Source organism: Athene noctua, chromosome 29, assembly GCF_965140245.1.
Source record: "Athene noctua chromosome 29, bAthNoc1.hap1.1, whole genome shotgun sequence".
Classification (NCBI taxonomy): domain Eukaryota; kingdom Metazoa; phylum Chordata; class Aves; order Strigiformes; family Strigidae; genus Athene; species Athene noctua.
The window spans coordinates 4,490,380-4,517,902 of record NC_134065.1 but is presented as its reverse complement, the minus strand read 5'-3'; the positions used below and the strand labels follow the sequence as shown (position 1 = coordinate 4,517,902).

At 61.5% G+C, this 27,523-nt stretch overlaps 1 protein-coding gene across 4 annotated transcripts; it reads left to right on the top strand.

The window, feature by feature from the left end:
- Positions 1–666: 666 nt before the first annotated feature.
- Positions 667–26,554, top strand: CADM3 (cell adhesion molecule 3). 4 transcript variants are annotated; one of them, XM_074929242.1, is made up of 11 exons: positions 667–845; positions 15,480–15,620; positions 15,835–15,987; positions 16,196–16,333; positions 16,566–16,736; positions 17,237–17,327; positions 17,716–17,885; positions 19,903–20,025; positions 21,203–21,328; positions 21,840–21,905; positions 22,398–26,554. In XM_074929242.1, the coding sequence occupies exons 1-11, from the start codon at positions 773–775 to the stop codon at positions 22,514–22,516; spliced, it is 1,371 nt and encodes a 456-aa protein (XP_074785343.1). In that variant the 5' UTR covers positions 667–772; the 3' UTR covers positions 22,517–26,554. The 4 variants fall into 4 exon arrangements, with proteins under 4 accessions (XP_074785343.1, XP_074785345.1, XP_074785344.1 ...); XM_074929244.1 differs by lacking the exon at positions 19,903–20,025; XM_074929243.1 differs by lacking the exon at positions 21,840–21,905.
- The last annotated feature ends 969 nt before the right edge of the window (positions 26,555–27,523 follow it).

The window sequence follows — 27,523 nt, the reverse complement described above, 5'->3', positions numbered from 1 at the left end:
GCTCTGCCAGAGCCCAGACCCACCCGGAGGGTCCCCGCGGAGCGGCCCGGGCCGGCCTGCCCCGGGGGACACCGCCGGACTGTGCTCCCGCGCGTGGGGCCCAGCGGCTGCCCGCGGCCCAACCCGGGCGCCCGGCGGGGGCCCGGCGGGGGCAGGCGGGATGCGGTGGGCCCCGACGGGGACAGGGCCGGGCCCCGAGGGAGTGCCCGGGCCCGCCGAGCCCCGGGGCCGCCGCTCCGGGAGGAGCCCTCCGGGGTCCGGGCGAGGCTGCGAGGCGCTCCGCGGCGGGGCCGGGGCCGGGAGCGGGTCACTCCGTCGGACCGGCACCGCCTCAGGGCGGGACCCCCGCGGCCGAGGATCGGGACCCGGGGGCGACACCCTGACAAATCGCGACTCCGCTCGGAGCGGACCCGCTCAGCCCGGGGGCAGGGCGGGGCCACCGGGACCCCCCCGCCCGCCGCCGCCCCGCGCCCACCTGCCTCCCGCGGGGAGCCGCGCATGTGGAGCGCACCACCGCGCCCGGGGCGCGCGGGGGGGCCGGCGGCCGGAGCGGGCATGTTTACACGGGGGCCGAGGGGGGCGGCACCGGCGCGGCCCCCCCGCCCCCCCCGCCGCCGCGGCACGAATGGTCTCTTCCTCGCGCTCTATTTAATCCCCGCCACTGCCGCACCGCCGGCTCCAGACCGGAGAGCAGCGCCGCGCCCGGTGCCGCCGCCTCCGCGCTGCGGCTCGGCTCGCCCCGGCCCCGCGGGCACCCGCCGCCGCCGCCACCATGCTGCCCCTCGGCCTCCTCCTGCTGCTCCTCGCCTGCCTCGGCGCCGCCCGGGGAAACCTCTCCCGCGACGGTGAGTGGCGGGGCCGGGCAAGCCCCCTCGCCATCGCCCAGCGCCTCCCGGCGGGAACCGGCGGGGCGCGCCCCTCCCTCACCGGCCGCGCGCGGGGCGGGTGGTGGGGACGCACCGGGACACCGGCGGGGGGCGGCGGGGCCGGGCCGCCCGTTATGTGGGTCAGGGCGCGGTGCTCGACAGGTGCCGCGCGCCCCGCCCCGGCCCTCGGGGCCCGCCCGCGCTGCCACCGGCCCCGGCAGGGCTCAAGGTCACGGCGTCGCCGGTGCTGCCCGCCGTGTCCCCCCCGCCGCCGCGTACCGCCTGGGGCGGGGCCGCAGCCGGGGCGGCGGAAGGTTCCAGACAGGCCCCGGCGGGCGGCGGCGGAGCCTGGCCCCTCCCGGCGCTGCCCGCGGCGGGGCGGGTGGAGTCGCGGTGCGGGAGGCGGCGGCGGTGGATGGAGACTCCCCGGTGGGGAAGAGCCTTCCCCCCCGCGGAGGATGGCGGGGTCGGTGGTAGCCCCGGGGGGGGGCGGGGGTGGAGCCCCCGGGCGATGGCTGTGATCTCCCCGGGCGGGGTCTGCCCTTCCCCGGGATGGGGCGGGTCTCCGCTTCGCCCAGGCAGAGAGGGAGCGCTCGGTGGGAGTCCCGGCCCCCCCCCCGGGGCGGTGGGCTCGGGGAAGGGCGGCTGCTCCCCATCCCGCCGGGATCCCGCCGCTGTCGGGATGTCGAGTGGCATCCCAGCGCCCGGCCGGTCCTCGGCGTCGGGAGGGCGCGGGGCTCGGCTGGAGCATCGGCCCCGGAGACAAAGGGTGTTCACCCGCCATAGCCGCGGCGGCGCGGGCGAGGCAGCCGGTAACGACGAGCCGCCAAGCAAATGTCATTTTGGTGGGGGCCCCTCGGTGGCGGCACCTTGTTTTCCGTAACCGTTCGACTGCGGAGCCCTTGCTGGATTGCCAGCGCTCGCTGCTCGGGGCCTGCGATTCTTGTCAGGCAGCTGGCGGCTGCATCCGCCGCGCCGGGAGTTGCTGGTTGTGATAAAATCGCTGCTCTGTGTGTTTGGATGGGGGCAGGTCGTGGGGAGACGCCGGAGCTGTCCGGGGCCCGGCCTCTGCCCCAGCCTGCGTGTTGTGCCTCGGTGGGTGTTGCGGAGGCTGGCAGCGGGAGGGGGTCCGGTCGCCTTCCGAGTCCCTGCCCTGGCTCCTCGGCAGCAGGGGGTGATTCTGGTGCAAGCACGTGGCCCTGGGATCGGGGCTCCCAAGGGCTGCTGCAGCGCGGGGGGTACGAGGCCTGGACGTGGCAGCCCCCTGCCCACGGCTGGGGCCGCCCGTGCTGGCGCGGGGAGCGATTCTCCCCCCGCAGGTGCCTCCCCTGCGTCCTGGCCCTTTGCTGGAGGAGGCTGCTGTCACAGGCAGAGCTGCTCTGGGGGATGGTGTGGGTTGGTGGCTGCATTCCCATCCACGAATCCTGGGATTTATTCTGGTTATGGCCACGGTCCTCCCACAAGAGCCTGAAAGAGTCACTTGGGTGTGGGTGACGCTCAGTCCCACGGCACAGGGATGTCCTGGCATCCTGTGTGCGGCGATGCTCAGCGTGTGGGTCGGAGCAGGTGGGAGGGGGTGGCTGAGCAGCCTGCAAGTGCTCACATGAGGGGGATGGCCATGACCTGAAGTTGTGTGTAGTCCTAGGGCAGGATGCAGCCTGGATGATGACGTTGCAAGATTTCTTCCAGGGCTGGCTTGCTGCTCTTGCCCAGCCCTGGCCATGAGCTGCCAGGCTCTCCATTGTCCAATGCAGCGAGACAAATGGACCCCAAAAACCTTTGGGAGCAGAGGAGACGAGTGGCTGGAAGATGCATGAAAGAAGCTGCTGGCACGGCTTTGTGATCAGTGCCTCATGCTCGTGCCCCTCAGCCACCAGCTCCCAGCGTGTCCTGGGGCAGGGACGGAGGAGCTCTCTCCTCTCCTTGAAGAACTGCTCCTCCAGCGTTCTGGTTTTCAAAACTACATCAGCGACAGGGCCCAGCAGAGCCCCTTGAAGCCGCCTGGGCACTGGAAGTGCTGGTGCTTTACACCGGGGCCGTGTTTGTGCACTTGGCTGCTGTTGTGCTGCTGTCGGCAGATTTCTGGATGTTTGGGCTGGATGCGTGGTTGTCCTTGCTGCGAGGATTATTCCCCCTGCGGAGTTATTCCACTCTAGAGTTGTGTAACCCTTTTGTTTGAACAGTGCCCTACTGTTGTCCCATGGGAAGCCACAACATGCCAAAACCAGACTTCATGGGGCTGTTTTTCTCTGTGCTCGGTAGCAACCTCATCCTGCTGTGGCACCGGCATTACGGGGTCTGAGCAACCCTCAGTGCGCAGCACCAGGAGCACCATCGTCCCGCAGCGGCGAGGGGGGAAGCTGGGCAGCTTCAGTGACACAGCAGGGAGCTGAGCTCAGGTCTCGCATCCAGTTACTTCCCACTGTACCAGAGCTGCTCCACTCATCGTGTGCATTTCTCTTGCTGGGAGAAGCCTCAGGGTCTTAGAACTGGGTCTGCCTGGCCAGGTGTAGATGCCACAGCAGAGGGGCCCAGCATTGCTCTGTCTCCTGTAGGTGCTGAGGCTGGTGAGGTGGCTTGTGCTCACACCTCCTCGTTGGCTGAGGAGAGCCTGGAGACCATCTTGAGATGTCTGAAGCCAGGCAAGATGAGCTCCCTGCCTGGTGTTTGGAAAAGAGGCAGGTTCAGGAGACTTCCTGGCAGGTGGCTTCATCTTTCTGAAGCTGATGGAAGTGTCCACTTGGCCAGAGCACACAGGAGGAGTTTTCTTTGTCTTGGGGAAATGCCCTGTGCTTCCAGCTGGTGTCCTTTCTGTAGGAAGTCATCCACCCTGCCTTGCCTGTGTGGGAACAGTGTCCAGTGGCAGGAGCATGCGGCTGGGAGAGAGGCTTGGACTCACACAGGGTTCTTGCCACCTCCAGCCCTGGAGCGGATGGCGGCTGCAGGTCCTGTAGCCCTGCTCGCTTGGGAGAAGCTTTGGGGAGATGTCAGCACCGGTCCCGAGCCAGGCTGCAGGAGGCTGCGTGCGACCTCCAGCCTGTAGCAGCAGCGCTGGGCCCGTGGCAAGGAGGCCCTGGGGAGGGAGCCCCAGTGTGCAGGCGCGGCACGGTGGAAGCCTGGTAGTTGTCTGAAGGTAATGTAATCCTTTGCTGCTTACAGCAGTGCTTTTACCCAGCTAACGTGTGCAAATGCCCTGCTCTTGCATGTCATTAGGGTTCACCATATGCTACAAGTCTCTTTCTGTGCCAGCACAAGCCCTTGGCAGTAGAGTAGAGGAAGCAGTGACATCCCTGATGAGGTGGTGGTGTGCAGACATGAGAGGAGGGAGTGCGACCTATCTGCATCACTCGATACCTGGATGGCCTGATTTTGGATGACTCTGATCAGCTGCCTGGGGGAAGTGAGCTGTTCTTGCAGCGGCGATGCAGCTGGGATCAGCACGTCAGTTAGAGGCGAGCATCCTTCTGTGAGCAGCCAGGCGGCGGGAGCTGGATGGGGACTGTGAAAACCACCACTCAGCTGTCTGGCATAACGTGTTAGGCTCAACAGGCAGTGCTGGATTTTAAGACAATACATGGGATCAAGTGCTGCAGAGCTGCCCCGCCACATACCCAGACGGTGAGGGGATGTGCTGGCACTGCCACTGTGGGACAGGAATTTTGCCACTGTCCTGATAATGCCTCAGGTTTTGGCATGGTCTGCGACACCGAGGCTGGGGTGTTTGCTGGAAGTGTGGTGGCTTGGTCTGCTGGCCAGAGGAGAAATCCCCAACAGGCTGGGGTGTGGCTGCTGCAGCACAAGTTGAGCACCTCCCAAGTGTGGGTACCTTGCCTTCTCTGGAAGGAGATGGAGGGAAGCACTCTACTTGCCCAGGATTCCCTGCTTGTGAGGTCTCCTGCATGCAAGACGCTGCCTCTTCTCCCTCTGCCTGACGTTCTCGCCTTTCCAGGGGTGTTGGAATCGCTGGAGTGGCTGGAGGCGTCTACATCTGGGTAGTCACCCTGGTGCTGGCACGGCCAGGCACTTAGCCAGATGGAGGAATCTGCATTAAAGATAACATTCTTGTTTGTTTTCACTAGGTTGGTTTTAACCTAGTTTTACCCCAATCCAGGGTGTCACGTGACAGGTCCTCGCAGGAGAGGAGCAGAGTGAGGGAGGAGGTGGTGCAGGAGGTGAACACGTGTCCAAGATGCCTTTGCTGGTGGCAGTGCCAGTGTGGTGGCCTTGGAGCTTGGTGGGCTCTGCTTTTGTGCTGCTGGGCTTGTTCTCCTGGGTCCCACATGTTTCCTGCTGTTAGAGCCACTGCAGAGCATGGTCTGATTGTGCTCTGCTCCCTGTGCTGGCATTTGGCATGGTACCCCCGCTGCCCAGCCTTGTCTCCATCTGAACTGCTCTCTGGGCTCCCTTTACAACCCAGGCAATGGCTTGGCCATGCAGGTCATCTGCTGCTGTGCCTGCACAGATTGAATTGCCTCCTCATTGTCTGGCTCTTCAGTGATGCCATGGGACCTTGCAGGTGATGCCAGTGCTGTAACACCCATGTAGTTAGAGGTACCTGATCCTCCTCCTCTGAATTACTGGGTCAGCTCAGCTTGAACCATCTGGTCCAGTTCTCTCCCCTCTGCTCTTGGTCAGGCACTGGCAGCCATGAATCAATGCAGCAGCAGAGCCTTCATCATGGAGTGATGGTGAGGTGTGTTGGTCTCCCCGGTGCCCTGGCTCCTCCATCTGCCTGCAAGGGCAGGTGGGGAATGAGCCTTCCATCCCACTCTGAAAAGGCTCCTGCTTTCACCTGGGGCCCTGTGTCGCAGCCAGCTCTGGGCCGGGCTGTGCAGTCACTGTGGCAGACGGAGGGCTGTGCTGGCTGGGGGTGAAAAAGATAGGAGCCAGGCAGGAGTCAGACAGTAATGCTGTGTGTTGTCTGGGCAGCCCTGATGGCAGAAGCACTAACCCAGACAAGGCTACCTAAAGCGAGCAGTCAATAACATCGGAGAGGGGCGGAGAAGCTGAGATATGTGATGAGGGCTGGGCGGGAATGTGCTTAACCATTCCAGTCACCTGCCTGGCGTCATGCTCTGCCTCCCCTTTAATGCAGGCTGAGGGCACAGGGACCGGTGTGCGCACGGGCAGGCGTCGGACGCTGCAGCTCCCTCCGCTCGGGGACTGCGGAGGCTCCCCAGTGTCACAGGGGCGTGCTGGAGGGCAGCAGTGCTTGCCGCGGAGCCGGATGGCTGCATCTTTCCAGGTGACCCTGGAGTTTGCCTGTGGCTGTGGAGCAGTAGAGCTGTGAGCTTCCCCTTGTTGCCGCAGGGTCTTGCTCAAGGGGGCCTGCCCCTTTCTCAGGTGATGCTCCAGGCAGTACTCTGTCTGCAGATGCTCTTCCTCACCTTACAGTGCTCCAGATGATGTTTTCTGGCAAGCCCCATGTGGAGCAATAGCTTCTCCAGACCACCGCTTTTGCGGCTGCTTTCAAGCCATCGTTTCCAGGGAAAGCGAGTTCTGACACCTCTGGTCTGAGTGGCCAGCGGTGCAGAGAGCAGCAGGCTTGCTGGACCACCCGCTGCACGGGGGCCAGGTTCACTTTCTCAGTCTGGAGGCAAGCGCAGGGCTGGCCATGCAGGAGACAGGGCTCCTTGGGACCCCTTTACCCCGGGCACCCTGGGGACCTGTTTGGTGGTGCCTGCCAGCACTGTGCCCAGGGCACTCACAGAATCACAGGATGCTTTGGGTTGGAAGGGATCTTAAAGCCCATCCAGTCCCACATTCCTGCCCCGGGTGGGGACACCTTCCGCTAGCCCAGGTTGCCCAAAGCACCGTCAACCTGGCCTTGAACCCTTCCAGAGAGGGGGCAGCCACAGCTGCTCTGGGCTCACCCCCCTCACAGGGAAGAATTTCTTCCTTATGTCTAATCTAAATCTGCCCTCTTTCAGTTTAAGACTGTTACCCCTCATCCTATTACTACACTCCCTTACAAAGAGTCCTTTGCCATCTTTCTTGTAGGCCCCCTTTAAGTACTGGAAGGCTGCTGTGAGGTCTCCCTGGAGCCTTCTTGTGCTCCTTTCTGCTGCAATCAGGCTCATGCTCTGCTCTTCCCCCCAGTCTGTGTGGTGGAAGCTGTGGGGAGATGGGCCCAGTGGTGCAGCGTGCTGTAGGGCTCTGCTCTTAGCTTGTCTTTGGACACCTTCACCCCGAGCAGATAAACACAGTAATAGGGCAGCATTATGGCATTTTCCTGGGGGGCTCTGCTTTGCCTTTCCACATCTCACCAGCTTTGGTTTCTGGCTTCTTTTTTGTCTCCCTGTGATGCTGTGGACTTCATCTCCAAAAGGGACAGACCATGCAACAACAGAGATGACCTGGTGGGCCACAGCCAAAGCTGGGAGCACTTGGTGCTCCCTGGGCGTCCACTGGGATGTGGGGATGCCCTGCTGCAGCTGGGCACAACAGAGCATCCACTGCAGTCACTTGAAAGACCCGCAGGGTTGAACCTGTATTTAATCTTTTGAAATTACTCTTGCCTCCTGCCTTCCCAGGAAGTGTGTGGTGCCCATCGGCAGGCATGCTGTCCCCTAGGAGAGGAGCAGAGCTGCCAGGGTTTCCCCATTTCTTATTTCTGTTATAAATATCCTCTTACACAACCTTTTGTGTTTAATCCTTGGACAGTTGGGAGTGACGGTTCCTCATGCCAGCTTGGGCAAAGCTCTGCTGCAAGTGTTTAGATGCCTGCAAAGCAACAAGCGCTGTACCAGGGCATCCGAAGCAACCATTTCCAAGACACCTCACTGGGCAGGCGGGAGATCCTTAAAACAGAACTGTCAAAGCAAAGAGCTCGTTCCCTTGGCAACAGTCATGTTGGAGATTGGCCTTAGGGTAGGAGCTAAAAAACATGCTCAAAAAAGTAGTTATCAGCCGTTTGCTGTCAAACTGGAGGAGGGCCCTCAGAGAGGGGTCACCCTGCCTGGCTCTGCTTGCTGCTGCCCTGTGCTGGAGGGAGGCCTGGGATGGGAGGGTCCGGGCGAGCTTGCTGCTTGTTGGCAATGGCATTAGTCCCCTTCTGCAGGGTCCCAGGAGAGCTCCGACACTGGGGGGTATCACGGTGCTTGGATGATTTGTGGTGGCCCAGAACGGGGCTTTGCCCCCATCTCTGTCCTGCCTCCTCTAGCACTTGCCTGTACTTGCCAGGCTTGCGTGCGGCCTGTGCCCCGCTGGGCGCTCGGCTCTCCTCGGCCAGGCTGCAGCTTCGGGCTTTGGCCAGTGCTTACAGGTTGGGGTGGCAACAGATCTCAGCCCTGGGATCGCCGGTGGCCTTGGAAGGAGGCAATCACCGTGCCCGGCACCAGGATTCCCCGACAATGCTGCTGCCTTTTGCTGAGCTAATTGGCCACCAGACCGGTGTGAATGTGCAAACACGAATGAGCAGAGCTGCCAGCGGCAGCCTGCGTTTGTGCGGCTGCCAGAGCTGCAGGCAGGAGCTGCTGCCGCTGCCATCAGAGGGGTTCCCCAGCTCCCTGGTCCCCCGACCAGCCTGCTCCCGTCCTGGCTCTCTGCAGGGGCTCCTCTGGCCCTGGGGCAACTGGAAGAGCCGTCGATGTCTGGAGGACTGGGCTGTGTGCTTGGGCAGGGCAGAAAGCAGAGTCCCGCTGGTTCCCGAGGAGAGGATGCTTCCCATCTCATCCCGATGCGTGGTGGCGGATGAGGGCGAGTGGTGAGGACGTACCGAAGGTGTGCGGGAGGGACTCTGTCAGTTTACTCTAAAAGCAGCTGTCCGGGGCTGGAGGAGGTGGGCATCCTGTGATCTGAGAGCTTCGGTGGCACTTGTGAACAGCCTCTCTCTTCAGCTGCTTCTCTTTCTTGGCTGCTCTTGGCTGCTGATTGATTGCTAATTGCTGGCCATGTTTCAGTTGCTTAACCCTGGTCAGGTGTCAGAGGCAGACGTTGGCTTCCACTGTACCCTCTGCCAGGGAGGTTACCGCATTCCCACACCCTGGGAGAAGGATGCAGCTCTGTAATTTGCCGGTGGTGCTCAGGGCCGAGCATCAGTGCATGTTGGACCAGGACTCTGCTGCTCTCGCCTGTAGAGGGCTCAGAGCTGCCGGGGAAGACTGATGAAATCCTGGAGGCCGTGACCAAGGTCACAGTCCAAAGTCTCTTGTGTGGTCTTGGGAGAACCCCAGCAAAGGCCCAGGGTTCAGAGCACGCTGTGATGAGGAGCTGGGTCCTCTTACTTTGCCCCTTCCCAGAGAACGTTTATGTACACGTCTGCTTTCAGAGAAATACAGAACTTGGTGTTTAGGGTGGGCAGTTGGGGTTTTTCATGTGGACCGTACTTGAATGCATGGAGCCCTGCACCTGGCTGACCGCTTCGCTTGCAAGAAGCAAGTTCCCTTCACGTCGGGAGCTTGGGCAGCAGGTCCCCTTGTCACTCCCCTGCTAACCTCTGCGTCTCACCTTCACGTCATAAGCCCCACAGTGGAGGGCTTGGCTGTTGCAGAGCCAGCTGTTTGAGTGGCATGTCACAGCATCCCTGTATATCAGAGTTCAGTGCAGACTCTTAGGGGTTGTGTGTTTTCCCCTTCTAGTGAGCATTTGTGTTAATGTGACAGTCCTTTGTCACCCTGAGATCTAATCCCTTGCTTTGTGGGAAGGATGGGTCAGAGAGGCTGGCTGGTTTGTCCTGGAGGTACAGGGGTGGGAGCTGGTAGAGAGGGGCCAGAGGAAGGTTCTGGCACCAGAGGGTGCAAATGAGGATCCTGGATGGATTTTTCCCTGTGAGGGTGAGGAAAACCTGGGAAACTTCCCAAAGCACCTGGATGCCACAGCCCCTGTGGCTTTGCTGTGCCAGGGAGAATCGCCTGCCTAGTGGGGTAACCCTGCTCGCCAGGAGAGCAGCTGAGTGATGGCACACAGGGATGTCCACACTTCTAGTGCTCTCCCAGATCAGCCTGGCTTCTTGCATCCCTCCCACCACCACCTTTTGATCTGAGCCTGCAGCCTGGCCCTCCATCTGCTCTCTTCACCTCCTGCTGCCCATATCCTCCTCTGCCTTGCTCTTGCTTGTCTGGCACAGAGCTGTCCCATCTTGCTAGCTGCCTCTTGGCAACAGCGCTCGGCAAAGCCTCGCAGCCATGAGAGATGTCTCCATGCCACAGGACTGGACAAGGAGCTGGCCCTGGAGGTGTTGCAGGAGGGCCCCTTGCCCTGCGTCTCCCAGAGGGGTGCGTCCTCTGAGGGCTGGACCACACTGGCAAGACTGGTTTCTGCAGGCAGGCGTGCGGGAAGTGGAGCATGGGGTAGCATTGAACAGATGCACTGAAACAGGAGCAGGTTTTCCCCCTCTAACAAAATCTGGAGCAAGTCAGCTGCTGGTGAGGAGGAGCCTGGAAGTTGGGCTCTGGGTATCCCAGACTGTGGATTCACACACTGCTCAAATCAGCTTGCAAGCAAGCTCGCACAGCAGATGTCTGAGCCCGCTTGGCCAGGTTCACAACCCACTGAGTTCAAAACTGCCACCTTGGCCGGGCTGCTCTGGTGTCACCGCACGGGAAGGATGCCTGCGGCTGGAAATGGAGCTTTGCAGTTCATGGCTGCTGAGTGAATTATTAAAATACAGTCCTCAGAGAGGAGATAACTCGCCTTAGAAAATGTCTGTGTCAACAGAGATAAATTGGATCTTTATGATGACAAAACTAGACTAAATAGAAAAGAATGAGGAAAATTACAGGAGTTGGGTTTTGGACTGCAGACTGGAGGCATTTGAGCAGTGGGTGTTTTCCTCTGGGGCTGCTAGTGCCCCAACAGAAATGTTTTTGCAGCCTGGAGGCAGGCTCAGATGGGCGCAGGGTGGGCATTGCCTGGCAGAGGGTCCTGGCAGCTCCGGCTCCTGCCTGCTTTGACTGTGGTTGCCGCTGGGAATGCCTCCAGCTTTTGCCAGGCCTCGGTGAATGCTCTGCCTCTCCGAGGTTGGTGTGGGCAGCAGGGCCTCTTCCAGATGCACCGTGAAGACTGCTGGGCTGCCCGCTGCTTCCCCGAGGATGCTCCAGGGAAACGGCTCCTGGACACGTCGTGGCGTTTTGTTGCAAAGGCCCCCAGAGGTGCGGCGCTGCGCTGCAAGGATCCGCATGTCTGTACACGGAGTGTCCAGGGCTGGACACAGCAGAGCTGCAAACCTCTGAGAAGGGTCTGTGCTGGAAGGCAACGTGTGTACTGGCAGGTCCTGCTGCTGGGTTCAGGGAGCCAGGAGAGACATGCACATCATTTGTCCCTCAAATATGAATGCAGCCCCCTGCAAAAGTGCACAGGTTTAACGAATTTTCTAGAGTTGTTAATGATTTTTCTAGAGTGCGGTGCTTCTCTAATTGTACTGTGCCAACTGGGACCTGAAGTAAACACAAGCGGCAGCCAAAAAGAGGGGGCCCGGCAAAGCCTTTGTTGTGTGTTTTGTGGGGTGCCTGAGGTTGCTCTGTCCCTGGGTCTGAGGCAGTAACTGAGCCTGTGGCAGGTCCGGCCTCCTCCAGGAGAGTCCTGTGGAGGGAGAGCTGGGTCCTCTGCCTGCCAGGAGATCTTGCTGCTGGCTTGCCATCTGCAAAATAACTTTTCACCCTCTTGCAGGATGGTTGCAGGGGCCTGAGGTGGCCAGTGAGTCTTGGGTGGTCCCTGGGAGCTGTAGATCTGAGGGATCCGCTTCCCCTTCCTGGAGAGGCGAGCCATGAGCACAGGAGGGCTTTGGCTGTGCGGGGGTCCTGGGCTGGCTGCACCTGCCTGAGCCCAGCGCGGTGCAGGGAGGGCTGGATCCAAACGCTGCGGGCTCCTGCCTCGCCTCGGCCCTGCAGAGCAGTGCTGGCAGCCCCGGGGCTGAGCGCTTGCCTCCTTTACCCCGCTGCGAGAGCAGAAGCCGTCGGCTCGGGCTGCGCAGCCCTTGGCCCGCGGTGGCGGGGCGGCCCCGGGGGCGGCTGTGGCCGTCGCAGTGTGGCCAGACGGGCTGAGGGGACTGTGCCAGCCCTGGCTGTCAGGTGGCAGCGGCTCCGCGCTGGCAGCAGTCACTGGCATGGTGAGGGCGGATGCTTCCCTGAGTGCCCGGCACCTGTCCCCAGGCTCACGAGGCTGTTCTGACAGACGTGCCAGGAAGGCCTGAAAGCTTTTGCTGCATCCAGCTTTCCAGAGCATTTTCACTCTGCTCCCCCTCGTGCCTCTGAGCCCCCAGGGTGCTGCCCAGGGCCCCCCAGGGGCTGGGACCTACCTTCTGGTAGCAGCACCCTTTGCGATGCTGTTGAAGGGCCATTGTGATGCGTGAGCAGGGTGGCCTAGGCTGCCCTTTGTCTTGCTTGGGACCCCCCAGGACCTGACCGGGAGGATGCGCGGGGCCGCCCCCAGGGCTGGAGCTGCTGGATTTGGGAGTGGTCACAGCTCGTGAGGCATCTTCCTCCTCCGTGTGCCCCTGTCCCCAGCCGTGGGATGGCAGCTCTGCCCCTTGTGCCCCACCGCCTGCCCTGCCAGAGGGGGTCTTGCCTGCGAGGGCGGCGGCGGGGCTGCAGAGGGTTGGCGATGCCTTGGTCCCTGCAGCTGGAGCAGGAGGGGGCAAAGCTCCCTGGTGTGGGACTCGCTGCTGCTGGGGTCCTGCCGCCCCTCCTCTCCTGGCCCCACGGCAGCTTCCACAGCGGCTCTGCCCCTATTCTGTCAAGGGCCAGCAGGTTACAGCCGCGGCGGTTTTTAATTAAATCAAGCCGCAGTGGCGCAGCGGCCCAGCCGTGCCCATCTGTTCCTCCAAGCTGTCAGGCGCGTGGCACGGAGGCGAACCGAGTATCTAGGTCGTGTCGGGGGGCTCTGCTGCAGGGGCCGGTGTGGGGCCGTGTCCCCCGGCCATGCACAAGCCGCCGGCCCGCGGGCGATACGGCCGGCCGCAGCACTGCAGCTCCCACAGGAGCGTGGCCTCCGGGGCTGGGACACCCGTCTTGGCGGTCCCGGCTGCGCAGCCATGAGCCGGGGAGGGAGAAGGGAGGTTCTCGGCAAGGCTGAGCGTCCTAGTGCCCTGTGTGTCCCAGTGCCCCAGGGGCATCCCCTGGCCCCTGCCCCAGGGAAACACACCTTTCTCTGTTTAACCTTCCCGCACACTAATACCTTAATGAGGCCAGTGCTGTGGCTGTGATGGTAATTGTGTTAATTAGAGATCAGGTCTGTTCTGTGTGGGTTTTAGACCTTGTCCTCAATTGCATCCAACTTGGAGTGTTTTGAGTTTGGACAACAGCAGCTTGCAACAGCCTAATCTCCTAATTACAGTAGTAGTAGCAGCACAAAGGCATCATTAACCAAATTAAAATAAGCCAACAGACAGATCTCCCCAGTCAGGAGGAGTGGACGAAGAGCCACGGCCTCGATCCCCAGCTGAGCTGCAGACCCCAGCGTGTGACACGGCAGAGATGTGTCCCCCATGGGGGGGGTGTTGTCCTGCTCACCTGCTGCTGTCCCCAGCATCAGGGGTCCTGGTGGTCCTCTCCAGAGTTCCCACCGTGCCCAGGCCGTGAGCAAGCTGGAGATGGGTCAGGGAAGAGCCTGGGTTGTGATCAGCAGCTGGGAACAGGCTGTGGAGCGAGGCTTGGGCTCTGACCGGCTGGTGTGTGGGGAAGGCTTGATCAGCGCCTGTAAATGTCTGCAGGGAGGGAGATGTGAACCTCTTCAGCTGACTGAGCAGGAGTGTAGCGACGGCTGAGGGCTGGCCATCAAACCCAGGCAGGTGGAGAGGAGCAAAATTTCAATAGCAAACATGAAACATTGGCATTAGTGATGGGGAGTTTCCTGGGGCTGGAGAGAGAGTCTTTACCCTGGGGATATTTTTAATCTGAATTTGATGCATCTCTGGTAATCATGGCTGCTGGGAGTGGGCAGGGAAGGATTCATGTGCTTTCCAGCCCGGGCTTTCCTGGAGTTTAACTTTTCTTCCAAAACCTTCACTCCTTCCTGCTCCCTGCAGTAGCTTTGAGGAATTTGCATTGTGAGCGAAAGAAAATATTTCCTTTCACCATTCTGAGTGGAAAATGGGGAAATTCAGCTGAAGGTGCTTCCACCCCTCTCCTTCCAATAACTGGAGCTTCTCCCAGGCAGTGAGAATCACGCAGGAAAGCAACACCTGATATCAGGGCTGCGCTGCAGGCTGCGTGGGCACACAGGCAGGATCCCCCAGGGCCTGGGGGTCCCGAGGCCGAGTCCCTGCCTAAACATCAGTAACTTGGGCAGAGGTGGAAGACGACGCTTTGTGAGGCCCAGCACATGAGCAAAGTGCAAACGGCAGCAGCATCTGTGTTCGTCCCTCTTGTCCGTGTGTCTGCCTGTGGACCCAGCTGGGTGAGGAGGGTGTGCAGCCCCCAGGCTGGGAGAGCCAGCGTTGTCCTCCTCCTCCCTGTGCTGCTCAGGTCGGTGGCACATCAGCTTTCCCGAAATAGCTGTCCTTGGGACAGGCGGGGTGGTTATCTGATCCTGTTGCTGCTCTTCTCTGCCCTTGGGCTGCTTGGCAGCATGGAGCCCTGCAAGGAGCCTGAAGGAAGTGAAGGACGATGTCTTAGCTGGGGAAACGCAGTCTGGGAAGGGACTTGCACAGTCCAGGAGCAGCAGGAGCAAGAGGAAATCCCCTTAAGGAACGACATGGAGAGCTGGTCACTGGCTGCACCCCACAGGCCACACTCAGTGGGTCACAGATGCTTTTGCTGGAGGCAGGGGTGGAGGTGGCTGGCAGAGCATCCAGTTGTGTGGGGTGCTTGGCACAGACACACCCCGGGTGCAAGCCCCGGCTTGCTGGCATGGCCAGGGCAGCGGAGCAGAGCTTGCTGCCTCCCCAGGTGCCTTCAGCCCGTGTCTGTGCCAGTCTCCTGCTGCCTCTTGGCATAGCCCTACTTCTGCCTGGATCCGCTCACACCTGCGGGCACCGGCTGCCTGTATCTTCCAGCAGCCCCATGGGCTGTGCTCGGAGCCAGGCCTGACGCTGGTGTCTCTGTGCAGGTTGGCATGGAGCTACTGCCTGGGGACAGCAGGGTCTGGCGAGTGCTGCAGGTTGGGTGGCAGGACGGATCCTGCCCACTGGTCCTTGCCTCGGCAGCTGTAGTGGGGCCATTCCCTGCTGGGAAGTGGGATTGCAGTGGGAGACCCAGGCTGACATGTGCCCTTGAGCAGGTCCCCTTTGTCCCCAGGATGGCTCCACTCCAAGCCTGGTGCCTGTGTGATAGAAACCCCTTGTCCCTGGAGAGGGGCCGCAGCCCCAAGCAGATGCTCAAGGGGCTGTGCAGATGCTCCTGGATATGCACACGTGCACCCTGGCACGCGCCGGCGGTCTCCCTGGTCCAGCCAGACCTCTGACAACGCCTGATCCTCTTTCCTGTGCCCCTCCGTGCTGTGCCCAGAGCAGCTGAGCCAGGTGACCCAGCCTGTGTAGCCGTCCAGGTCATGGGCTCAGCTGGAAAAAATGTTTGTCCCAAGCAAGCTGTATTGAGCCCAGCCCTGAAGCCCTACTTGTCCCAGGGGTTTTGGTGTGTTCCTCCCTCCCTTCCCTTGGTTGCTCAGTCGTGCTTGTGCGTACCTGGGGAAAGGTGATGCCCAGGGCCCACGCTAAACTCTCCTGTCCGTGTCCAGAGAGCCAGCCCACGACATCAGACGAGACTGTGGTGGCTGGTGGTACCGTGGTGCTCAAGTGCCAGGTGGAGGATCCTGATGACTCCTCGCTGCAGTGGTCCAACCCTGCCCAGCAGACCCTCTACTTCGGGGAGAAACGAGGTACATGCGCAGGCACTGGGGATGGGAGAGGAGCCAGCTCGGGGTCAGGGCGGTGGCAGGCAGAGGGGAAGTGGACCAGGGCCAGCGGTGCCCCAGAGGGTGATGTTCCCTCCTGCTCCCCACCTACACGGATGCCACTGGGCAAAGCAGGAGCTAGTGGAGGAGCGTGGTGGTACTGATCCTGTCACTCACCCTGTTGCCCCTTTTCCCCCAGCCCTGCGAGATAACAGGATCCAGCTGGAGAGGTCCACACCCAACGAGCTGACCATCAGCATCAGTGACGTGGTGCTGTCAGACGAGGGGGAATACACCTGCTCCATCTTCACCATGCCCGTGCGGACTGCGAAGGCCCTGGTCACCGTGCTGGGTAAGCCACCGGCGGCAGCCCCCCACGTGCTCCTGATCTAGCTGCAGGATGCTGTCGTACAGCCGTTCATCCTGCTGCTCCTCTATCCCTGCCCATTAACTCACCCTTGCCGTGTTTACTGACGTGTCTTCGTGTGTCTGTCTGTCTCTGGCTGGTAGCACACACATAGCTAATAGGCTGTTGTATTTCTTGTCTCCTCCTCTACCAGGAATCCCCCAGAAACCCCAAATCTTTGGCCACGAACAGCCCATAGATGAGGAGAAGATAGCCCGGCTGACCTGTCGGTCCTCTGGCAGCAAGCCCGCGGCCCAGCTCCGGTGGAAGAAGGGCAACAAGGAGCTGACGGGTGGGTGCCCAAGCAGTGGGGCTCTGCCCTGAGAGACCGGGATGACTGAGAAACACCTCAGAGGCAGGTGGGGCAGGGGTTGCAGGTGCGCCTGGTGCTGGACCGCACTGGTGTCCTATGCTACCGCCAACAAGGGGATGGGAATAGGGTGTCCCCTGCTCAACACACGTGTCGGCCTCATGCCTCTGCTGGTGTACTGTGTCCATCAGCTCTAACGACCCTGTCCCCACAGATGAGGGCACCGAGGTGGTGGAGGACCCCAATGGAAAGACCTTCACCGTGAGCAGTCGGGTGGAGTTTCGTGTCACCAAGGAGGACAACGAAGCTGAGGTGACCTGCACTGTGGACCACGAGTCTCTGCAGAACTCCGAGAGGTCGACCACACAGAAGCTGCAGGTCCACTGTATGTATCACATGGGGACAATGGCACAGGGCTGTGGCGGGGTGGGAGAGGTGGAGGAGGCCTCAGCACCACCACAGTTCAGCAGAGATCCCACACACGGCCCATTTACACGTGCATACAGCCATGACACGTACCTGCCCACAGGCTCACCAGCCTGCATGCGCAGGGGTCCCATCACACGCAGGGGCACTGCACGGTGATGCTTCCCCTGTGCACGCACACCCGCGGCTTCTCCTGCCTGTCCCTGTCCCCATCTCCCTGAGACTTGTCTGTGCCACCCCCTTGTCTTGCACGGCCCCTGTGATGACAGGGTGAGGGATGTGGGAGCTGCACTGTGCGCTCCCAGAGTGCCGACGCCCACCCCGGTCCGCCCGACCACCCGCAGGTGCACTCACGCAGAGATGGGGCTGAGGCGGGGGTTTGGGGTGCCTGCAGGCCCCTGATCACGCAGAGATGGGGCAGGGACAGGCGGTCACCCAGCTGTGCCTCTCCTTTTCCAGACAAGCCAACAGCGAAGATTGAGCCGCATCCCCAGTACCCACGGGAAGGCGAGAAGCTCCAGCTGCAGTGTGACGGGCAGGGCAACCCCATGTAAGCCCTCCTTGCCTTCCTCCTGCTCAGCCCTGCCAGGCCCTGCCCTGCTCATCCCCCGCTGCCAGGCTCCCAAACCCACCGCTCAGCCCTCCCCAGAGCCCGGGCAGGGCGCTGCCGGCAGCACTGTGTGCGCTCAGGGCCAGGCACTGGCCTTGCATCCATGTCAGGTAGGGCCAGGCACCCTGTGAACAGGTGAAGCCCCTGTCCTCTCCCTGGAGCAGCCGATCCATCCCAGCTCATCTCTAAATGGGATATTTTCCTCCTGCTTAAACACTCCTGCACGTTTACTGCTCCCTTTGCTGCCTGGCTAGGGCCCCCACTCTGCCCCAGCTCCCCCCCGGGTGCTGGGGAGAACGGCGGTGCCTCACCCCATCCTGCTCCGCAGCCCCCAGGAGTTCCTGTGGGAGAAGGAGGGCAGCGACGCACCCCTGCAGCTGAGCTCCGACAGCGTCCTCATCTTCCCTTTCCTCAACAAGAGCGACAGCGGCACCTACGTCTGCACGGCCACCAGCTCCATGGGCAGTGTCGTGGCCAAGTACAACCTCGACGTCAGCGGTAAGCGGGGCTGCAGGGCACCCGGCGTCACCTGGCTTCTCTCGGCGGCTGCTGGCTGGCACAGCTGCCTCTGTCTCGGCTGCATCTCCCCATGAAGGGGCTCACGGACCCGGGGGGGCTGCAGTGGGAGGGGGCTCCGACGCAGGGCGGGAGTGTGCATGCAGCCGGGTCCTGGCGCACTCGCTGGCATCCCCAGCTCCTCCGGCCACCTCCGCCCCCCCGTCCTTCCCTGCGCTGTGCGGGGCTGCTGCCTGCGGCCCAGACGGGCAGAGAGCAGTCGGGGGGTGTCAGGGCAGGGACACGCGTGGCCCAGGCTGAGCTTGGTCCCTGTTGCCTCCAAGGGGGCGTGGGAGAGGGTGCGATGGGGGAACTGCAGGGGCTGCAGACAGGATTCTGCTGGAGTCTCTGGGACAGGAGGCAAGGCCAGTGCTCCTGCACCTGTCGCGGGCAGGAAGCCTCTGTGTGTCGCCGCCACGAGCCAAAGAGGATTTCCAGATGGCGGCAACCCCTCCAAACCACGAGGTGCCCCCACAGCCCTGTCCCAAGCTTCTGGAGATGGGTCCTGTGGCTTCCCCTGAGCCGGTGGAGCTGCAGGCTTGCACTGCGTCCCGTGTCCCCAGAGCGTGTCGCCTCTCGACACCTGTCCTCCCGTGGGAAGGGTCAGCACCCGCTGCCTCCCCGCGGGGCACCGTCCTCTCGCTGCCTCTCCCCATCCTGGCCGTGCTCTGCCGCCATGTTTGCTGTTGCTGTGCCCTGCTGCGCCCAAGCGCCATGTGTCGTGCGTGGAGAAGCGCTAGCGGAGCCGTGCACTGCGAGGGGCTGCCAGCACCTCCCCAGCCCCTCCCTGGCTGGTGACACTGCTGCCCCAGCTGCTGTGCTCGGCACCCAGCCCCTTGTCCAGCAGCTTTCCTGTGTTCGTAGGAGCCTGTTTTCCCATGTCTTTGGCCTTGGATTTGGAGTTCTCTTCTGCCAGACCTCTTACCATCTCTCTCCTCTCCACCAGCCTTGGACTTTCCATCTTCCAGCATTCCTACATGCTCCAGCTCCCCCCTTTCCTGTCCCCTTTCCCTCCCCTCCTGTTTTGGGCGCTCTCGGCATCCTTCCCCTCCAATGTGGCTGTGGGTAGAGGGAGCACATGGCAGCAATGGCACCTCAGGCACCCTGTCCCTCTGAGTCCCTCTCTGCCTGCCCAGGATGCCCAACCCTGTGCAGTCGTTCCTCCATCACCCTTTGTGTCTCCCCGTCTGCCTGGGTGCAGGATCTGCACAGGGAGCTGGTTCCTGAGCCTGGCTGTGAGCACACGGCAGCACCCAGAGCCCTCTACACCCATCCAGGAGCACCAAGGCCCTCAGGGTGCTCAGCACCCATCCACGGGCCCACCACAGCGTCTGGGATGCTCGACACCATCCACAAGCACACAGCACCCAGAACACCAGCGTTTCTCACCTACTTGGTGTCACAGCCCCTGGCAGAGGAGCTCCACATCTAGCCTTGGTTCCCCTTGTCCAATCAGTCCTCTTTTTCTCCAGAGCCACTCGGGTCTTGGGCAGCATCACTGGAGCAGCCACCTTGCCCAACCGAGCCCTCGAGCCTGCCCACCACAGCAGCCACCGGGCTCCACAGTGAGGGAGAGCGGGGACGGAGCAGTCCCTGAGGGTGCACCTAGGAAGGTGTAGGTGGCACCTCACGGTGGGTGACACCTTCCAGACACTGCAGTTCCAGGGCTCCCAGGCAGGAGGGTCCCGGTGGGGACCCTCACAAAGGAAGGGGTGTCCGGGGGAGCTGGCAGGAGAGGAGATGGGGGAGATGTTCACAGCAGTGTGTCCCAGAGGACGGTGTCAGTAGAAGAGGAGCGGGACCTATGGCCAAGAAAGGGGTCGTGGAATGAGCTGCTGAGAAGAATGGGTCCCATCAGGCTGGGGGGAGGAGCCAGGGTCCCCTCCAATGAGCTCTCTCACACCTCACTGGCATCTCCTGGGGTTGATTCGTGTCCCTGTGTTTTTGTTGTCCTCCCCAGATCTTTCCCAGCTCCCCACCCCACACGTTCACTCCACTCCAGCCCCTCCGCCGGGCCCTTCCCAGCCCATCTCTCATGCTTCCATGGCCACCGCTTCATCCTTCACTCCAGCTCCCATCCAAGGTACCGTAAGCTCCTTTTCTCTCTCTTTACGGACCCGCTGCTCCCCAGCCCAGCGGGAGAAGCTCCACAGGAGGATGGTGGCCCAGCCCTGGGCCAGGGACACCCTTGCCACGTCCCAGGTGCTCAGCCAGGCTCCGGTCCCTGTGCAGCTGCTTGTTGGTGTGTGTGGACTCTGCAGCCACCATCTCAGCACTTCAGGGTGGTGGCAACACAGCAGAAAGAGCCGAGGCTCCGGAGCCTGGGCTGCATAATGGTCCTTCCAGCTCTTCCTGGCAGGTTGTGTCAGCTGCTGCCTGTGAGCTGCAGCCTGTGCCTTGTGTCATGTGAGAAGCTGTCCCTCTGTCCTGTCGTGTGTCCCCCCCCCCCCCCCATTGTCTTTCCCACCCTATCCTGTCCCAATGCCTTCTCTGAACATTTCTGTGGCTCTGTCCTCCCCGAGCTAATGGGGCACAGTGAGAGTGGAGTGGGAGGAGGATCTGTCCTTGTGTACCAGAGCTACTGCAGGATCCCAGCACAGGCCGTGCTACAAGATGCAGCTGACTTGGGACTGACCTTGGGGTCTCGCCTTCCTTGGGGTGCCCTCACCTCCTGGGGAGCAGCGTGTGGCCATGCCAGCCTGTGCGTCACCTTCCTCCTAGCACAGCACAGGGGAGGAGTGAGCCAAGCCTGGCTCCACCACATGCTCAGCCTCCCCTTTCGGGGAAAAAAATCCCGGTGCGAAGGATGGGGCGGTGGGACTGTGGCTGTGCCTGAAGGCAAAGGTACCACAGGCTGTAGAAAGCGTGTTGGCGGTGCTGCTCCCTGGGGCACATCGCAAGCAGCTGGGTGCAGGGATGGGATGGGCTGTCGCAGCTCTTCTCAGCTGCCCTCTTGCCCAGGGGGGGCTCCCAGCGCAACCGTCAGGGCTTCTCTCGACTGACTCCCTGCAGGAGCTGGCACCGATGGCCGCTGCTCTCCCCTCTTTGTGCTTCTCCCGCTGCCTTCCCTTTCACTGCTCCCACCTCAACAGTTCTCATCTGCAGCAGGATTGATGGCACCAAGCCGGGCAGGATCGGGCCCTCCAAGGCACCTGCCTGCAGCCCTGAGCGGTCCGTGGGACAAGCAGCCACCTCTGCTGCGCTGCAGGGTCCGCAGCATCTCCTTCTCTCTGTTTTCTCTCCCTTTGCCATCTGGGCAGATGCCAGCCCGGTGCCCTCGACTTCCAGCACATACCACGCAGTGATCGGTGGGGTGGTTGCCGTCATTGTCTTCCTCCTGCTCAGTCTTCTCATCGTGTTGGGACACTACCTGATCAGACACAAAGGTACGGGGCGGGGGAGCTGCACGGGGAGGGCGTGGAGCCAAGACCCCTGAGCCACGTCGGAGCAGGCTGCACAGCGCGTGCCCCCTCCTCGGTGGGTCTCTGGGAGCAGGACTACATCCCTGAAGCAAACGGGCAGTGTGGGGCAGGGGTGAAGGGAGCAGCTCCCTGTCCTGCCAACCTGCCCCGTGTCCGGAGAAGCCTAGTGCAGCCAACAGAGCCCTTCCTGGGAGCAGGGGCTGCTGCCCAGGCCTGTGCTGGCACCCACCCCCGTGAGTCCTTGAAGCTGGGCAGCGCCAGGTGGAGGCAGCTCCTACCCCGTTTCTTCATTTCTCCTTTATGACTTGGTACTCACTGCCCCAGGACTACCCATGCCACTGTCCCTGTCTGTGCCTGACCCCGCCTCCTCCTGTCCCTGCCCTCCTCGCCATCCCTCGAGCCCTCAGCCTTCCTCTTCCTCCTTCCCCTCACCATTTCCATCTCCCCATCCCTGGACTTTTCATCCGCCCGGCAGGTATGTGCATAAGACACGGGGAGACGGTCACATCCAGACATCGGCAAAACCCAGCAGAGGTGATGTGTGAGTAAGAGTCCCCCATTCCTGCCCTCCGAGCCCAGCAGAGCCGCTGCCTCCACCCCACACCATGCCGGCTCCAGGGCAACTGGGGGCTGGAGCATCCTTGCAGATGGCAGTTTTGCAGAGAAACCCTCCAGTTTTCTGAGGGGGAACAGGGATGGGGATGCAGGGAAGAGCAGATGGCGGGGAGGGTAGGAGACAGGCCTGGATGCAGGCGAGGGCTGCTGCTTGCAAAGGGGGAGGCAGTTTCACCCTCTGGCCAGAGAAGACCGCGAAAGCCCAGGCAAGCCTCGGTCCCTGGGCAGGGCTTGCCTCAGGGAAACCAGTGACTTTTCCATTTCAGGCTAAACCTAAAGGACTTTCCTCTTGCTTCTGCTTTCCAGCCAGCCCTCAGGCTCTGCCACTGGGGCCCCTCCAGGCAGCCCAGCCTGCCCCTGCTTGCGTGGGAGCGGGGTGCCGGCAGGGCCCCCTGTGACACCCCTTCTCCCCACCCAGGTACATATCTGACCCATGAGGCCAAGGGCTCGGATGATGCCCCGGACGCCGACACAGCCATTATCAATGCAGAGGGCGGCCAAGCTGGCGGCGACGACAAGAAGGAGTATTTCATCTAGGGCTGTCAGAGAGAGTGAGAAATGGAGCCAACAGACCCCGAATGAAATGGAAACCAGACCACAAACCCCACTCAACCCAACCGATTTTCTCTCGCGCCCAGCATGGGCAGACAGACGGACAGAGGGATGGCGGGACAGAGAGCAGAGAGCGACCGGCCTGAGACAAGATGATGCTTCTTGAACTTGTACAAAACGTTATTACTACGAACAGCGAAAGCCCCGGCCCCGTTTGCTTGCTTGCACCTCCATCCCTGCGACCGGCGCTCGCGCAAAACACAGACCAACCAGTGAGTGAGCGACTTTCCTTCTTCCTTTGGACGTTTGCTTTGGTTTTGTGGCTGCTCTTTGCTTTGGGCCCTTGGTTGGGATGTTGGGCTGGGGTTGATGTAGCTCTTTCCTTTGTTTCTCTCCATTTTGGTTTCTTTGACATCCAAGGATAAAATCAGCTCCAGGCCCTGGTGCAAGCTCGGGGCAGCTCCCCTGTCACAAACACTCGCCTCATGCCTCCCACCGAGAGCCGGGACCCACGTTCCCACTGCTCCCCCCAGCCTCAGCTGCTACGTGATGGCCCCAGCCCCAGCTGGGACAGGGAGCGCAGCCGGCGGGATGGGAGTGGGATGCCGACGGGCAGCGCCTCTGCTTCCGAGGGCTTGGCACGTGGCTGGGGTCGAGCAGGGAGGGACCCCAGGCCCCTGCCCTGATTTTATCCTTGGTGGTTCTTGTCGAACAGTGTCCATTCGGGAGGAGAGCTGTCCTCGTGTGGTAGATGTGTGAGGGGGGGTGAGCTTCCAGGGTGGGAACCGCTGAGGCCCCCAGAGAGACTGGGAGCTGCTGGGCACTGTGGCTCCCCGGTCCCACCCCAGCGGGAGGGGGGAGGGCAGAGGTTTGGGGGTGAATCCAGAGAAAAAGCCCCATCTTTACAAATTCTCAGATTGGAAATGCAAATTTAAACCATCTATTGAGATGTTCAGTGCAGGAGGCCGCCTGCGCTGGGAGCACCGGGAGAGCCTGTGGGCCTGCAGCCATCGCCACTTTCCTCTTCACTGGGCTGGCTCTGAGGCCCCTGGAGCCTCTGGAAAGGTAGTTGAGACCCCGAGGGTGGCTCCAACCAGAGCTGGCACAGGTGGTGGCACCACGGGAGCTGAGCTGAGCTAGAGATGACCTGCTCCTGGGCTCAAACAGCCCAGAGCAGCATGAGGCCTGGGACTGCTCTGACTGAGGAGATGTGCAGAGACGGGCTTCACTGGGGTCTGCTTCTCAGAGCTGTCTGTCCCCCTTCTCTCCCCGGCCCCTTCCCAGGGCTAGTGTGAGCTTGGAAAAGGCTGTTTCCCTCTCGGCTCCACAGACTGCAGCCAACAGCAGCCGAAACGCCCAGGTTTAGTGTCTTGGTGGTTTGGGGGTCTCCAAGGAGGCTGGGGGGGTGCTTGCCCTATCTCCTACCCATTTCACTATCTCTTCTGAGACAAAAACAAGCTTTTCCAAGCTCTCCAGCATGTCCCCAGGGTCCCTTGGCCCACCCCAGCCACACACACCCAGGGGCTCTGTACTCCAGCATCTGCAGGACACCCCTCAGCCCTGGGGAGCCAGGCCCCATCCCTCACCCTTGAGATGGGGGTTCCCAAGTCCTCAGGATCCCAACATCTCGTGGTCTGAACACAAGGGGTTTGCAGGAGCTGCCCTTCGGCTGGGCACCCCTTCAGTTTGGGGTTGTCTGGAGGAGGAGAGCCCTTTGGGAAGGAGCAAAAGCCCTCGGTGGTGGAGGAAGAGCTTGTGTCCTCTGCTGTGGGGTACCAGGCACACATGGGGCAGGTACTGTTGCTCACCGCCAGACCCCGCGAGCGCGTGGCACGAGGAGGACGCCCGTGGGGAAGCCATTGCAGAGCGAGTGGGGCTGGAAGGGGGCTGGGGCCAGGCGGATGAGGAAGAAGAGTCACGGCTCAGTGGCAGACACAGGGTGTGAATGAGCGATGCGCTTGTGGCATGTGCACAGATGCGTATGGGTTCACCGTGGCTAAATCGTGTGTCAGGAGCACACAGGCAGCAGGGCATTAGCACCTCGAGAGAGAAGTGCACAAAGCCTGCGTCGTACACGGCAAAGAAAACCTGCAGTTTTCTCGATGTTGTTCCTCCTTTCCCATCTCTCTGGAGGACGTTGGCCTGGAGTCCCAGTGGTAGCTCCGAGCTCATTTCAAGGGATGCAACCACTGCTGCCGGAGATAACACTGCAGATGTCGATGCTGTTAACTACTCCACTGCACACTGAGCATGTATGAATGTGCGATCTGATGCTTTGCTGAGGATCTTTAACATCCACTATCAAATAGACGTAATTCCTTCAAATAAAAATGCGAAGATGTGTTTTCAAGTACAATTTAATCTCATTGTAAGTCTACGTGCTGTAGATGGTTACAAAGAAAGCCCCAACCAAGGGGTCTGGGAGGGAAGGGGGTTAACTGGTCCCTAGGGAAAGGGATGTGGGAGCAGAGGCCGGACAGGGCGGTTTATGCCCCTTCCAGGTAGCATGGGCACGGCCATGGCTGTTGTCTCCCCAGTGCTGCTGCTCCAAAGCTGCTTCAGGGGCTGGTGCTGGTTGCTGCCACTATGTCCTCGTGAGGATTTGGCCTTTTTGCTATGCCGCATGGTCTGGGATGTGGCAGGATGCAGCACAGGGAGGACTGGGCACAGGCAGGGCCTTGGGGCAGATGTCGGCAAAGGATGGGGCCAGGTCTCACCCCAGGCTGGTCCGTTGTCCTGCTGGGGCCACGGCAAGAGGCTGAGCCCCAGGCACGGCAGGTCCTGACAGTGCTGGAAGCGCAAACACGAGGCTGCCTCTGCGAGCAAGAGCCTAAGGGCTTTGGTAGATGCAAGGGAGCAGCAGATCCACTGCTATGGGCGCGAGGGCGATGAAGACCCCGTGTCAGGATGGAGACACGCTATATTGCGAGTGTGGTGGAGGAACCACTTTGCGAGTTTGAGGCCTGATGAATAGATGGTGTCATGGGTGTGAAGGGAGCCCGGGGGCATGGTGGGGTGCATCGTGTGCTGAGTCTCTTGGGGTGATGAATACACCGTGTCACAGGTGTGCAGAGGAACAGCTACACAGCACGATGGGTGTCAGTCGTGAGCTGCACCACGCGAGTGTGTCAGGGTGATGGGAGGGAGGGGTGATGGGGTACACCCTGCGTCGGGACTGGGGCACGTCCTGTTGTATGTGTGCGCGGTGCCGTGGTACGCCAGGTCTGGGCTGTGGAGGAGGGTTAGGTACACTGTGTCATAAGCACAAGGGGTGATGTGGGTTGTGTGAGGGGATGAGATGCTAGCAGGTGGTGACACCCCACACCAGCAGCGGCACGGGCAGGTACGTGGTGTCTCTGATGTGTCCGATGGTGGATGCACTGTGCTGCAGAATGGAGAAGGGATGGGGCAGGCGGTGCTGCTGGGGCGGTGACATGAGGGACACGCTGTCACAGGGGAGGGGGGATACCAGGCCCCCGTTCCTCCCTGTCAGCACCAGCAGAGCCGTGCGGTGTCACCATGTGGCAGGGCAAGCCCAGGGCACCCGACACCTCCCTGGGCCTCGGTGGCCCCTCGGGAGCCAGGGGTCCTTGTTGACCGTGTGGGCAGGGGACTTCCAGCCCCACGTCCAGCCTGTGCCACCGCAGTTACATGCTGGGCCCAGGGCGTCTGAACCGGGACATGGCCAGGCCCGGCACTGGGGGAGCGAGGAGGATTTGGGACACTGTGGCCCTTGTTTGCAGACAGGCCTGTTCGCTCCCGCTCACCAGCCCCAGTGAGACTCCGGCCGCTTCCCAGCTGGCACTGAACTCTCAATAGACACGAAAGCCATATTTGTAGGGAGCTCTGGAGACGCCGTGGGGCGGCAGCGGGGCAGGGCAGAGGATGGTCTGTGTTGTTGTGCTGTGTTCTTGTATGTACATAAAAGGGAGACAACGAACGTCGATGTGACTTTATAACCTTTCTAATATCCTGTGCTAATCTCGGAAAATAATCCTATAAATATATCTGGATTACACACGTTACCTGAGTGCGCGTCTCTGCTTCTGCCTGCGTGCGCCGGATGCTGCCAGGGCCTGGGAGGTGTCCTGGCTGTGACCCCCCCGGGAGTGAGGGGGAGCAAGGGGCTCTGAGGCCAGGGGCATGGGCAGAGCTCAGGCTGCTGGAGGGACGTGGCTCACCCCAGTGCACAGCAGGGACGTAGCTCAGCCCGCTTCAAGCCCTCAGCCCCCCAAACCACAGTCTCCATCAGCTGCCTGTCCCCTGAGCCCCAGCCCTTTCACCCCCAAATCCCCTCACCCGGTCCCCCAGACACCCACCACAGGCACCCAGACCCTGACCCTCAGCTTCCCCCAAATCACCAGCCCCCCCAAACGACAGGAGCCCTCAAGTCCCAACCCCCTGAGCACCCCGCAGCTGCACCGCCCTGTGGGGATTCTCCCACCAGGCGCGATGGCCACCAAGTGCCACTGGCCCCTGCCAGTCCTCCAAGCTGGATTTGCTGCCACTGCAGCCCAGGGAGCCTGTGACTCAGCCCCGGTGCCACAGGGTGACCTCTCAGGGTCCAGCCTTCCAGCAGAGCCTCCCGAGGAAGAGCTGTGGATTTCCTTGCTGCCGGGAGCTGGAAAGCACCGTGTGCCCAGACTGCTCTGCTGTAGGGTCCCCTAAGCAGTCACCTGTACCCGCAGCACCCACCCTACACCCCGGAGCCCCACTTGTGTGCAGCCAGAATCCCTGGGATGAAACTCCACACGTGCCTGAGTCCAGGCCAGCAATAGGAGCATCCACACAGCCAGGGCGCCTGCAAATACAATCCGCAATTAATTTAAGGTCTTCTGCCAAGAAGCAATTGTTTCCTGCTCGAGAAATTGCAGGCTTGAGCTGGCAGCTCACTGGCTTTACCGGCAGCAATGGCCCACCCGTTTCCGTCAGGCCAAGGCAAAGGGGATTGCCAGGCCAGGAGGGCTGCTGTGAAGGAGGAAGCTCTTATCT